A 14,861-nucleotide genomic window follows, 5' to 3' on the forward strand; every position below is an offset into this window, starting at 1 on the left:
TCCCAATCATCCCTACTAGCTAACCCCCCCCCAAAAAAAGTTCTCTTCCTAGCACAAATCCCTTCCCCCCTCTACCATATCATCTCTTCTAGCACAAACCCACCAAATCCCCCCCTTCTAGCACAAATCCTCTTCTTCCACCCACCTCACAACACACATGCCCCTGAATCACCACACCTAGCACCCCCCCCCCCCCCAAATTTCCCCTCCCAGAACAATTCCTTTCCCCTGCTGCCCCCCCCCAACAAATTCCTCCTCACAACACAAATCCACTCCCCCACCAATCTCCTCATGGTGCCCCCCCTCCACTTTACATGATACCACGGTGCCCAGGGCAGCAGTCCCTGCTGCCCACCCCTTGTTGGGGCCCTGGGTGTGTGACATTCATTCAGTAAATGTTTTATAAATAAACACCTTAGTGTGGCCCTAATCAGTCCTAATTAACTCCTTCTTCCCCTTCTCCCCTTAACTAAGGGTTAACAAGGAGTTAAATAGGAACAAGTTTTAGGTAAAAGAACATTTTCTGTGTAAATAGCAGCAGCTTCGGTATTTACACAACAACTCCTGGCTGTCATTTTGACAGCCGGGAACTACTGGCAAATGCAAGGAAGGAGAGGATGTACTACACACACCCTGTGTACCTCAATGAAGATTTTTTTTAGGCGTTTGTAGTATGTCCAGCATTCACAACTGGTTCAAATGTATAAACTTTAACAATAATTTTCAATAAAAGGGACCCAAAATCAATACAACTTCCACTAGATGGAGCAGATATGGGGGTATGGTATCACCAGGGGGTGTCATGGCGGGCAGGTCTTACAGCGTGCTGGAGGCCAGGTTGGTGTCTTCATGCTTGAGTTTGCCATCCAGGGCCAGTCCCCGCTTCTCCCGGTTGTTGGCCAGGAATGGAGTCAGTGTGTAGACCTTGCAGAAGGTGGAGCTGGGGGCAACAACGTCACTGCTGAAGTAACACAGATAGAATGGGAGGAGATGACATTAATATCAGAGAATGGAAAGAAGCAACATTGTATCGCATTGTATGGAGAGTGAGTTTCAACTCTGTATCCCTATCCCCAAACTATATCATACCTGCAGTGAATGTTGGATGAACATCAAATTCATTGCTTTGGAAATACGCCTAGGTATTCTTGAAGTCTACCAAAAATCACATTCACATTGGGATAGGTAAATTACTGACCTTTTAGCCCCCCCCCCCCACAGGAGTAATAGCCCAGCTAAAGGGATGCAGGGCAGTGGCGGCTGGGGCTCCATCAATCAAGGGGGGGTGGCGGCAAACAAACCTGAGACATCTACCCCCCCAGTCGCTCCAGCCTGCCACTTCCCCCCTTCGTCTCCTCCATGTCGCAGAGGTCGCTGCTTCTCCTCCTGACCAATCGGGTCTTTGGACTCTCGGCCAATGGGGTCTTAGGACTTAATTAATTAATATTCGCTATTGTCTTCCTGCTTTTCCTACCGGCCAATAAGAAAGCGGGTCCTGAGACCCGATTGGCTGGGAAGAGAAGCAGGAAGGCAATAGCAAATATTAATTTGCTAATGTCACTCAACTGGGTGGGCTCAGGGTGCAGTGCTCAGCGCCCCAAGCCCACCCTTTTTTTAAAGCCAATTAGAGCCGCAGGCTCTAATCACGTGCTTAAAAAAAAAAACATTGAAATCAATGCGACAAGGGGGCCTTCCTGTAGATTAAAGGCCGGGAGCCTGGATTAGGGGGGTGGTGCCCCGTGCCCCTTATGGACAGGCCGCCACTGATGCAGGGGCTGGGTAAGAAAGGGTTAACAGACCAAAAATGAGCCAATAAAAGAAGTTTATTGTTAGGGAATACAAAGACATTGGAATCTATTTATAAAACGTTTGTAGGATGAATGTCACACACCCTTGTGCACACGTTTTGGGCGTAATATCTGTAACAGATTAACCCCTCTGATCTTCAGCGCTATCTAGTGGCCAAAATGTGCTATCTTTTCTCATTGAGGTAGTTCATAAAACAATACTGTGTTTTTTGGCCACTAGATGGGGCTGATGATCATAGGAATGAATCTACTAGGTACCTCCTTCCTACCTTTCCTTACAGAAATTGCTCCCAAAATCTGTGCAGCCTGCAAAAGTATGTGTGACATTTGTTCAAGGAATGTTTTATAAATAGAGTGCTTGCAAGTCTATGCCCTCCAAATGGAGATATTTTTCTTTTACTTCTATTATAGGGACACACAAACCTGACAAGGGTTCTTTCCCATTTTCACTCCAAAACTAAAACAAAGTTTTGTCTGTAGTTGGACTTTAAGGCAGTGAGTGAACTGGTGTCTCTCCCAAAGTGAAGCTGTTTGCACAATAACAAAAAAAGAAGGAAAGGGATAACGGGATTATAGCGGTGCCAAAAAAGCAGAGATAAAATGTAACAAATTTTAATTATTAGACATAAAAACACAGTGAATAAAATTTGCATATAATCATGCTATGGTCAGTATTGTACATTGTAGGTAGAAATTGATACTGTAACGTCTGCTCCCAACATGTTTCGCCAAAACTGGCTTCTTCAGGGGATTTTGTACGACAGAGCTACCCTGACAGACTATAGAATACAAACAGAAGAATTTTTTTTTTTTTTTACATAATAGTAACAAAAAAGAAAAAAAAAAATTTAATAATTTATAAATCATCAGTACATTGAATTTATTGATATCATAGATTCATCCCATCAAACCCAGAACTCCCTTACCCAAGTAACCACTAGAGATATCCAACCTGAGGGTCAGCAACAAAGGGTGGAGAAGGACTGCCGCATGGCCACAGAGGCTATAGAAAGACCAAGCTAAAATGAACAAAGTGCACCATTTTAATTAAGCTAGGTTTGATGGGATGAATCTATGACATCAATAAATTCAATGTACTGATAAAATATACATTGTTATTATATTTATTTTTCCTTTTTGTCACTATTAAGTAAAACAAAACAAAAATGTTCTTCTGTATGTATTCTATAGTCTGTCAAGGTAGCTGTGTTGTACAAAAACCCCTGAAGAAGTCAATATTGGCGAAACATGTTGGGAAGAGATGTCACTGTATCAATTTCTACCTACAATGTACAATACTGACCATAGCATGATTATATGCAAATTTTATTCACTGTGTTTTTATGTCTAATAATTAAAATTTGTTAAATTTTACTATCTCTGTTAAGCTTCAGCTTTTTTTGGCACCGCTATAATCCCGTTATCCTTTTCTTTAGTTTTCTTTTGCTAATGTAGGGGTGAGGTGCATTTGTATGTTCTAGCCCTACCGTGTTTCTACACTTTGTTTGCACAATACTTACTCAGCTTCCTCCACAGCTACGGGGCACTTGTACTGCGCAGTGTTGAAGAGGCAGATATCGGCGTACTGTCGTACTGCAACAAAACCAAACATCGACCTACGTCATCTACAGGCTGGAGGTTGTAATGCCGACATAATGCCTAACATCAAAATACGACCCAAATTCAAACTAGCCCCCCCCCCAGTTAACATCTTTGCATTTTTGGGGGGACCAAACAATGCCCCCTCGTCACCCTCATTATTATTTCTTTATATTTTTCAAATGAAGAAAAGACAAAAGAAGAAGAGAAAGAAGACAAAACACGCGGAAATATACAATAACAAAAAAACAATGTAACTGTTTCTATTGACATGTAACTTGTTGCACTTAATGGACTTGTGTCTTTCATCAACCTCTCTAACGATGTATCTACCTCAATACAAAAATAATAATCAACATAGAAGAAAAAAGATACAAAGAAAACATAAAAAAAGAAATAAACAAATCTAATACGCACACATCATCTAACTAGAATATAAATATTTTCCCAAGTAGTTCAATGACTGCAAATGTGTCCTAAAATGTGTATTTTGGAGGAAAATAGTTCCGGTTTCTCCTCCTAAATTATATTTTAGGACTTCCACCCCAAAAAAATCAGAAATCAGAGAGAATGAGACAGGAAGTACCTGAAATCTTCACTTTCTTCACAGTCTTGTTTGTGTTGTTGGTCACATGTACATTGACGTTAATGGGCTCTCCGTGATAATAGATCTGCAGAAGAAAAAACTGATTACTGCCGAGACCCCAACAGTCCATACAGAGTGTCCTGACCACAGTGCTGGTTAATATGTATATATATATATATATATATATATATATATACACACATACACACAGTGCCTTGAAAAAGTATTCATACCCCTTGGAAATTTCCACATTTTGCCATGTTACAACCAAAAACGTAAATGTATTTTATTGGGATTTTATGTGATAGACCAACACAAAGTGGCACATAATTGTGTAGTGGAAGGAAAATGATAAAAATTGGTTTTCAACATTTTTTACAAATAAATCTGTGAAAATTTTTTTTTTTCTTTTTTAGGGCTCATTTACAACATTTTTTCACACCTGCCTTAAACTTTTGCATAGTACGGTATATATTACAGCTGAGTCCCTCATCTCTCCAGTCAATACAGAAGGTTCTGACCACAGAACTGGTCAACCAATCAATATATTAACGCTGAGTCCCTGTACCAACCATGGAGCTGATCAGTAAAAGTATATCAAATACTTTCAGGGTCAGGTATTGTTCCATGTATTGATGGTGTGTGCAATATTGCATAAGACCACTAGATGGCGATATGAGCACCCCAGAAAATCATGGAGAAATCTTCCATACCTCCAAAAGCTACAAATAAAAATGAACAAAAATAGAACCTTCCCTTCGCTTGATCGATCCTTGTTGCTTTTTTTTTTTGTTTTTGATCCTGCTAGTTTGCAGACTTATGATTCTAGGGTGATAACACCCCTTGAGCAGCTATCTATGGAGAGGTATTGTTGCCACCCATACACTCCCTGTGAACCCCATGGGGATGTAGGGATGACAGCACTCACAGCATAGAGTCATTGTGGGACTTGGCGTCATCGGGGACAGAGACATGCAGAACCTGGGGGCAGACAAGGGGCACAGGGGGGGACAGACATGGTAATATAGTTCTTGGTTTCACCCAGAGCACTGGCACAGTGGCCAATCAGGAGAAAGTTCTTCTGATTGGTGCCACTGCCAGCTTTAGATGGTGAAGCATGTATTGGCGTTTGAGCAACACGCCACTATACCTTTCCTGCGGCAGTATTGCTTGTCCACTCCTGTGACCCCTGTGCACTCCTTGACCCCTGTGACTTTGAACCCCCCTGTGTGCCCCCATGACCCTCTTGACTCTTTAGAGCATCCTCATCATTTTTTGTCACCCTATGACACCATGTTACCCAGTAACCTCAGAGCACCCTATGTCCCTCTGTGATCCTCAAAGCTCCAGACCACCCTGAGAAATGTGTGTTCCACCATGACCCCTGTGACTCCAGAGCACCCTGAGAAATGTGTGTTCCACCATGACCCTTGTGACTCCAGAGCACCCAGAGAAATGTGTGTTCCACCATGACCCCTGTGACTCCAGACCACCCTGAGAAATGTGTGTTCCACCATGACCCCTGTGACTCCAGAGCACCCTGAGAAATGTGTATTTCATCATGACCCCTGTGACTCCAGAGCACCCTAAGAAATGTGTATTTCATCATGACCCCTGTGACTCCAGACCACCCTGAGAAATGTGTGTTCCACCATGACCCCTGTGACTCCAGAGCACCCTAAGAAATGTGTATTTCATCATGACCCCTGTGACTCCAGAGCACCCAGAGAAATGTGTGTTCCACCATGACCCCTGTGACTCCAGAGCACCCTGAGAAATGCGTGTTCCACCATGACCCCTGTGACTCCAGAGCACCCTGAGAAATGCGTGTACCACCATGACCCCTGTCACTCCAGAGCACCCTGAGAAATGTGTGTTCCACCATGACCCTTGTGACTCCAGAGCACCCAGAGAAATGTGTGTTCCACCATGACCCCTGTGACTCCAGACCACCCTGAGAAATGTGTGTTCCACCATGACCCCTGTGACTCCAGAGCACCCTGAGAAATGCGTGTTCCGCCATGACCCCTGTGACTCCAAAGCACCCTGAGAAATGCGTGTTCCGCCATGACCCCTGTGACTCCAGAGCACCCTGAGAAATGTGTGTACCACCATGACCCCTGTGACTCCAGAGCACCCTGAGAAATGTGTGTTCCACCATGACCCCTGTGACTCCAGAGCACCCTGAGAAATGCGTGTTCCACCATGACCCCTGTGACTCCAGAGCACCCTGAGAAATGCGTGTTCCACCATGACCCCTGTGACTCCAGAGCACCCTGAGAAATGTGTGTACCACCATGACCCCTGTCACTCCAGAGCACCCTGAGAAATGTGTGTTCCACCATGACCCCTGTGACTCCAGAGCACCCTGAGAAATGTGTGTTTCACCATGACCCCTGTGACTCCAGAGCACCCTGAGAAATGTGTGTTCCACCATGACTCCCTGTGACTCCAGAGCACCCTGAGAAATGTGTGTACCACCATGACCCCTGTCACTCCAGAGCACCCTGAGAAATGTGTGTTCCACCATGACCCCTGTGACTCCAGAGCACCCTGAGAAATGTGTGTTTCACCATGACCCCTGTGACTCCAGAGCACCCTGAGAAATGTGTGTTCCACCATGACCCCCGTGACTCCAGAGCACCCTAAGAAATGTGTATTTCATCATGACCCCCGTGACTCCAGAGCACCCAGAGAAATGTGTGTACCACCATGACCCCTGTGACTCCAGAGCACCCTGAGAAATGTGTGTTCCACCATGACCCCTGTGACTCCAGAGCACCCTGAGAAATGTGTGTACCACCATGACCCCTGTCACTCCAGAGCACCCTGAGAAATGTGTGTACCACCATGACCCCTGTGACTCCAGAGCACCCTGAGAAATGTGTGTACCACCATGACCCCTGTCACTCCAGAGCACCCTGAGAAATGTGTGTTCCACCATGACTCCTGTTACTCCAGAGCACCCTGAGAAATGTGTGTTCCACCATGACCCCTGTGACTCCAGAGCACCCTGAGAAATATGTGTTCCACCATGACCCCTGTGACTCCAGAGCACCCTGAGAAATGTGTGTTCCACCATGACTCCCTGTGACTCCAGAGCACCCTGAGAAATGTGTGTTCCAAAAATGTTTATTCAGGTCATGGACAGGGGTCTGTGTCCTCAGGAAGAGAACCTGTCCGAGATATTACAGAGGTGTACACTGTCCAGATGTCACCCATCCCTAAGAAATACCAGGAGTCCTTGGTAATAGACAGGAGTCCTTGGTGAGGACAGGTTACCAATAAAGCCCACAGTAACCCAATCCCTTAATTGGATTATCCTTTTTTGGACCTGTGCTGGCCACCATACTCTTGGCTATTTGTTCAAACATGATCCTTACCCTCATTTTAGATGCCTTTGATGCAGGGTTAATGACGTCTCCAGATGTCACCTATCTGAATGTACCAAGGATGAGGACTGGCCTTATTCTCATCACAGGAACCCTTGGTGAGGATAAAGTGCTGCCTAGACCCATCCCTGGACTGGAGCGACCCACTGATTAGAAGATTACCTCTTTATCCAAAGACGCTTCCAAATGTAGGGGTTTATCAGACATCAGAAACTGTCTTGTGGTTTCAGCCATGGGCTGCGGTCCTGGCCTCTCCGGAGCATACTGGACCTTGCGGATCACTAAACGCACAGAATTCCTGTAAAGACACAAAGAGGAGGAATAAAGAAGTGATCCCCCATTGTTTTCCTTGTCTGTGACACTACGGGGCCCAACATTTACCTCCAGGGGATGTTTCTACACATGTAGAATAAGATGTTTTGGAGGTCTGATGGTTTGAGAAGAAATCCGAGAAGGCCTTATATGGTTTCCTTGAGAGCAAATCAGTTGGGAGAAGTTTGTGTGATACGCAACAAACTTATAGAATCAAATGGTCATCACCATGTGACATTCAAATAACAAATATTCCCTTCAGGTGAACCATATACTGTGGAGTCTTAACTGTCTCTTCAGTTCTAAAGAAATCATGTTTGCCTTACTACATCCCTTTCCCAAATGACTGCTAAATGGGAGGGTCTGCCCTCATTATAACCACCAAAGCAATGAATCTCAGCGTTGTAAAAAAAAAAGAATTTTCTACATCCAATGAAGAGTCCTACAGAGTATTGCAGCAAAAATGACTCCATTGACTTCAAGGCATGAGTCTATTATAAGAAGTGAGAACCCAGGGGGACTTTTATAAATATCTACCAGTAAAATGTGCTCATTCCAAGGATGGGCAAGGTTGGAGTGGTGAGAGAGGGGGGGGGCATTGACTGGGAGTGGGGTAGGTCTGGACCCAGGTAGATTGCCTGAGAGTGGAGCGGTCCAGGCAGTGGAGGGGATGGTGAGGGGAGAGCAGGCACTTGGGTAGGGGAGTAATCCGGTCTGTCATTTTATGGTGTCCAGGGACAGGGGAAGGAGATCAGGCACATGAGACTGGAAGTGGTTTGGAGGGGGGGGTGACTAAGCACGGGGTCGCACACAAATTTATTTGCAGTCTAACTGGCTTGGACAGAGATGCATTGCCTGAGAGTTGCATGGTCTAGGCAGGGGTGTAGAAAAGGATAGGAAAGCAGGCACTGGGTTAGGGGGAGTGATCCGAACCAGGGGTTGCACACCTTTTTTTTAAGTCTAAATTTTCTGACCAGAGGTGCATTGCCTGGGAGTGAAGCGGTCTAGGCAGGGGTTGGGAAAGGGATAGGAGACTAAGCACTTGAGTAGGGGGGAGTGATTGGGGTTTCTCATGTTGTGGTGGCCAGGAACAGGGGAAGGAGATTGGGCACTTGGGCCCATAGTGTCTAAGAAGGGGTGACTGAACAGGGGGTTGCACAGTATTTTTTAATTGGGCTGGACAGTGGTGCATTGTCTAGGACTGGAGTGGACTTGGCAGTGTGGGGACAGGGATAAGAGGACACACACTTAGGTAGGGTGAGTGATCGGGGTCTGTCCTGTTGTGGTGGCCAGGGACAAGGGAAAGAGATCAGGCACTTGTAGTGGTTTGGCTAAATTAAACTCTAACTATGGTATCACCCTCAATGGGAAAGCAAAAATGTGCTCAGGAGACATTTAAAGCTCATTACACCAATGGAGCTTCACCATAACAAAGGCAAGGATTGGGCTTTCACCGAAAACAGTACCAGCACTTTAGATGATGCCTGGGCTGACACATTGGGTCATATTTATAAATAGGGATGGTCCCAATGTTTGAGTCGAACATCGGGCGCTTGCAAACAAACCGAACACCGGTCCACGCCCCACAGGCGTTCACCCGCTGACGTAACCGAGTGAATCCAACCCCCCTTCTGACATCATATGATGTCATGTGATGTCAGAGGGGGCAGGGTCATCCAGTTACGTCAGCAATGGTCCTGCCCTTGCCTATATAACGGCTGTCACAGCGAAAAGACAGCAGTCTGCGGGAGGCCTCCCATCGAGGCGGAGCTTTTTCGTTTTTTTTTCTATTTTTCTGGTCCATCGGGCAGCGTTATTGATGATGGATGTACATCGCGGGACACTTTTTTTTTTTTAATAAAGGAATTGTCAAAAACTGTGTGTAGTGTTTTTTACTTTTTGACACTTTTTTGGTGAATGGGTAGTACTCGATACCCATTCACATGGGGGGGGGGGTTGGTATGGACTGGGGGGGGGGGGACCAATGCCGATTTTTTTCCTTGATTTTTTTATCCACATTGCCAGCAATACATTACAGCCGCAAGCAACTTTGAATTAGGTTTTTTCCTTTAGAAATGTAATTTTGCTGTGGCACTGTTCTACACATCACACAGATGCACCACTTTACAGGCAGACTAAGGGGACCCCTCAGGCACGATATTTAAAGGAATATTTCATTTTTATTGTTTCACTTTAGGCATCATTAAAATCACTGATCCTGAAAAAAACGGTTGTTTTAAAAACTTTTTTTTGCATTGATACATGTCCCCTGGGGCAGGACCCGGGTCCCCATACACTGCCAATAACTTGCATATAAGCCTTTAAAATGAGCACTGTCGATTTTTCATGTTCGTGTCCCATAGACCTTAATAGGGTTCACATGTTCGCTAGAACTCTTTGCCTGTTCGCATGTTCTGGTGCAAACGGGGGGGGGGGGGGTTCGGCCCATCCCTTTTTTTTTTAAAGAAGTAATTTTGACATTCATTAAACATTTAACTGCAGGTGACTCTTCCTGGTGCGTATGTATCATATCAGAGATTGATATACCTGGAGTGATTGTCACATTCTCCAATATATAATCATTCCCTATAATTAAAGAAGACGTTGGTATTTTCTCATTTCTGTTTGCTTTCGGAGGGGGGGGGCACAGCGCCTTTGTTGATGTAAACACATTACACATAATCATTTGTTTTATGAATAATGGCAGCGCCGCAAATTGCTCTCTCCGGAACGCAGTCAGCATGTTATGGAGACGCCGGGGGAGGAGGGGAGGATGAAGTCATGTGGAGGGAGATGAAGCTTCACAATCAGCGGCAGCAGAAAATGCGCCTCCGCCCAGCCAGGAGAACAGACACACGAGAGCCATGGATGAGGTCAGCGGTGGAGTGTCCCGTGTCTTTTCTATGGATATGAAGTCATATAGATCGTATATGCAGGATACAAAGAAGACCTGCTACATAAATAGTCTGGAGGAAACAAAGACTCAAGTCCATCCAGTTCAACCAATAGAAACAAAAAAAAAAAAATAGTAAATAAAAATTGAAAACCTGCATATACAGAACCCTCTACCCACAGCTGATCCAGAGGAGGTAATTCCCCTGGGAAGACTGGAGGGGCCCAGTGTGTCCGGATGTGAATGGGTCTACCATGTCTGGCCATGGGCTGGGTGGTGTCGGTGCCCCCTTGGAGTTGGTCACCCCGGGGATGCTCGTAATATCACTTGGGTGTGGGGACCCCACTGTGAGAAAGAGCACATCACCTAAGCTTTTTTGTGCACGACGCCTCTATGGGCTAGGCCTTTTGTCTAAGTCTGGGGCAATTTTTGCTTGCGAGCCTAGCCAATGCACCTTCACTATTTATTAAATTTATTTTTCTGTCATGTTGCACTTTTGTCTGTGTATGTTTCACTAGGATGGAGGGCGGTGGTCCTCGGGCCAAGCTTGAGGTCTAGGGGAGGAGGTGTAGCCATCAGGTTCCTTCCTCCCCTGCCGGAGTGGGGGTCTCTCTTTGGGGTTTCTCGTTAGTCAGCTTTGGCTGGACTAAGTTGAGCTGTGCCCTATCAGGAGCCTTTTTGCCCTGGGGGGGGGGGGAGGGGGGCTTGAAGGGTCAGGGTATAGTCCTACTTCCTCAGGAGGTGGACTAGAGACATACTCTTAAGTGCACTTTTTTGTGTCTTTTTCTTCACCTGCACTTTCTTTTGTAAATCTAGGTGTTTAGTTTTTGCACATCACCACAGGTTTTAAAAAAATTAGACTAGTGGAATATTCCTGGGAAGGGACGGGGGCTTAGCCTCTAGTGATAATATAAGAAGAGAAGTGTTATCCAAACGGTCAGGATACTTGGTAAGAGTGGGGTTTGGACTTCAGTGATAGTATAAGTACAGAAGTGTAATCCCAGCCATAGATTGGGAGAGTATTCCTTGGCTAGGGAGGGCCTCAGCCTCCAGTCATAGTATAAGTACAGAAGTGTTATCCAGGCCATAGACTGGAGGAGGACACTTGGGAAGAGTGGGGTTTGGCCTCCAGTGACAGTATAAGTACAGAAGTGTTATCTAGGCCATAGACTGAGCAGGATACTTAGGAAGAGTTTCAGATATTGAAAGATATTCATTAGCCGATACCGGGCTGTCAGCACTAGATGTTCACCCTTCAACTCAAGTGGCGACATTTGTTTGCTACAGGGAAGATTTGGCGTCCCTTGTGAACGTGCTTTCGCGACTCTGTGCATTGACACATGGACCTCTTCCATCAGGTGTGGACCTCTGCAGCCAGCATGTGATCTCTTTATTTGTATGTTTTTACCCCCCACATGAGCTTGATTATAGACAAGAAATATTTTTACCCATCTGTGTAAACTCCCCTGAAGAAGGAACATACAAGTCCGACTACGGTCTTCTCCGAAACATATCGGGATATACACATTAGCCACCTACCCTCACCATACCCACCTCGATTGGGCTGGCCTTTTGGGTTCGATGGCATTGGGTGATAATATCCATTTATGCTCTGTATGTCTTATATCAACTCATCTTTAAGATATCCACTTTGTTTACTGTACATGTCCCTTTTTTTTGTCTTTTAGATACCTTTTCTATTTTTGCAAACCAATAAAGTTGGCATATGTTTGCCTTTTATCCCTAATTACTTCTCCTACTTCTTTTTCCCTGCCTTTAAAGTCCAAAGGGGCACCCCCTATATGCACTTTGTTGCATACAATCTTTTAACAATACTTAGGAAGAGTGGGGTTTGGTATCCAGTGATAGTATAAATACAGAAGTGTTATTGGAGCCAAAGACCGAGGCAGGATACTTGGGAAGAGTGGGGTTTGGCCTTTACTGATAATATACGTACAGAAGTATTATCCGAGCCATAGACTGGGGAAGGATACTTGGGAAGAATTGGGTTTGGTCTCCAGTGATAGTATAAGTACAGAAGTAAAAAAAACACCATAAGGTTAACGCTGCGCTAGAAAGTAAAAAAATTTAGGAAAATGAAAAAAGTTTGAGTATAAAGGAAAGCTGCCAGCACCAAAAAGTCTTCAATACAAAACTAAAATCTGTGTAAAATGTGGAGTGGGTGCAGCACTAAAAATGTTGATCAAAAAAGTTAATGTAAAAACTAAATGAATTAGCATTCAGTAGTAGTGAAAAATATAAGTGGAAAACTAAAGCAATGTCTCTACAAATCAAAATAGAGAAGGGGATCGATCCTCACTTGAGGCCTTCTTCACCAGATTGAATAGTAATGATAGAGGTATCTCTTTACAGTACGAGATGAGCGAATCACGGATCCACTTCCTCGATCTTAATATTTTAGTAAAAGACAAATGTTTAGTTACTACTACCCACTTTAAAGAGACTGATCGCAATTCCTTTATACCTCTGACTAGTTGCCATCATCCAACATGGCTTAATGCAGTCCCAAAAGGGCAATTTCAGAGGATTAGGCGGAACTGCACCTCCGTTTTGGATTACTATCAGCAAGCCCTGATCCTCAAATCTAGATTTCTGGATAAAGGATATAAAGAATTAGATATTGACAACATAATTAAGAATATTGGTGATAAGGATAGAGATCTCATGTTAAACTGTTTAGGCAGAGTTAACCCATTGTCTGACAATAAATTTAGTTTTTCCATGATTACTAGGTACTCTAACCAGTATTTTTCAGTTAAAAAAATTTTGACCAAACATTGGAGCATTTTACAAAATGATAAAATCCTAGGTCCTGTCATTCCTGACCAGCCAGTAGTCATCTTTAGAGGGGCCCCCTCTTTGCGTCACAGCATTGCCCCCAATGTCATGGATTCCCCTAAAGTAATATCATTTTTCCAGACTATGACAGGCTTTTTTCCTTGTAAAAAAATGTAACATCTGTCGAATTAATTCCTTTAGAGGACGTAAATGTGAAAATTTTCAATCCACTCAGACTAATAGATCTTATAATATCGGTTCTTTTATCACTTGCTCTACAGAATGTGTGGTATATCTTATCCAATGTCCTTGCTCCAAACAATACATTGGACGCACAAAAAGAGCCTTACATGTGCGCCTTGATGAACATGTGGGCAACATCAAACGAGGTTATCCCAAACACAACCTTTCCAGGCATTATGCCAAATATCATGATAAAGAGATTAAAGGCACCCTTTTTTTACCTATTGACAAGATAAAACCAGATTGGAGGGGGGTTAATAATATTAGATCAATCTCCAGGCTCAAAACCAAATGGATTTTCGACATGAAATCTTACGTGCCCTTTGGCCTAAACGTCGACTGGGACATTAATTGTTTTATCAATAATGCATAACTATTGGCTAGCTAATTTATGTTTAATTTTTTTAAATAATTTTTTATTAAATTTTTAAATTGATTTTTATATGATATATTTTATACTTTAGTTGTGTATTCATATTGTACATGTTGTTAATAACTGTATTACTTACGTCTGTCTCGGCTTCCAATCCCTGTCTTTTTGCTGTGATCTGTAATCCATTATTACAATTTTTTAATTTGTTATTTCCATTTTGCTACAAGAAGGCGCCAACATCCATAGCTTCCTCTTTTTGCTTAAATCAAGCCACCTTGCCATTAATCAAAATGGTGCTGGTTTCAGTGCTTTATTATTATCACTAAGGTGGCCCTCACTCAAAATGGCGCCGCGCTACTAAATATATCATATGCGTGGTGACCTAATTACAGCAGCCAATCCCTGAGGACGTCCTATTGTGACGAAACGCGTAGGGCGGGCCTGTAATCGTGACGTCATCACATTTGTCTCTCTGGAGATTGTAGCTTTTGATGATACAGCAACAAGCAGGCAGAGGAAGCCCGAGGAGACGCCGATACCTTTGTTTATACATTGTGCTAATACCAGCTTGATTTTGTAAGTGCAATCTTGCTTTTTTTATTAAACCATTTTATTACATACTACACTATGGGCGACATTCTTTTTTATATTTCTGAGTGATAAAGATCCAGCTGATCAGGACATCCCTTCAGGTTTCTGGGAGACCCAATTCCCTGGGCTTGGTGAGACCGCCATTGCGGTCATCCCTGCGGATAAGGAGACTACATGCTCACTCTGGGTGAAGGGTCTCCACTATCCTTATCACGGCGATCAGCTGTTTTCACTTTCATGAACATTCTTCAACATTTCCTGTTAC

At 44.0% G+C, this 14,861-nt stretch overlaps 1 protein-coding gene across 5 annotated transcripts in view; it reads right to left on the bottom strand.

Moving 5' to 3' along the window:
- The window catches only part of LOC141126663 (beta-arrestin-1), a 229,097-nt gene that overhangs the window by 37,511 nt on the left and 176,725 nt on the right, over positions 1 to 14,861 (bottom strand). For all 5 annotated transcript variants that reach the window (XM_073612610.1, XM_073612609.1, XM_073612608.1 and 2 more), the window contains 4 exons: positions 7,548 to 7,683; positions 3,994 to 4,078; positions 3,329 to 3,401; positions 821 to 961 (listed from right to left, as the gene is read on the bottom strand). In XM_073612610.1, coding sequence (XP_073468711.1) covers positions 821 to 961; positions 3,329 to 3,401; positions 3,994 to 4,078; positions 7,548 to 7,683 — 435 coding nt within the window. The remainder of the gene's footprint in view (positions 1 to 820; positions 962 to 3,328; positions 3,402 to 3,993; positions 4,079 to 7,547; positions 7,684 to 14,861) is intronic.

Source organism: Aquarana catesbeiana, linkage group LG02, assembly GCF_042186555.1.
Source record: "Aquarana catesbeiana isolate 2022-GZ linkage group LG02, ASM4218655v1, whole genome shotgun sequence".
Classification (NCBI taxonomy): Eukaryota; Metazoa; Chordata; class Amphibia; order Anura; family Ranidae; genus Aquarana; species Aquarana catesbeiana.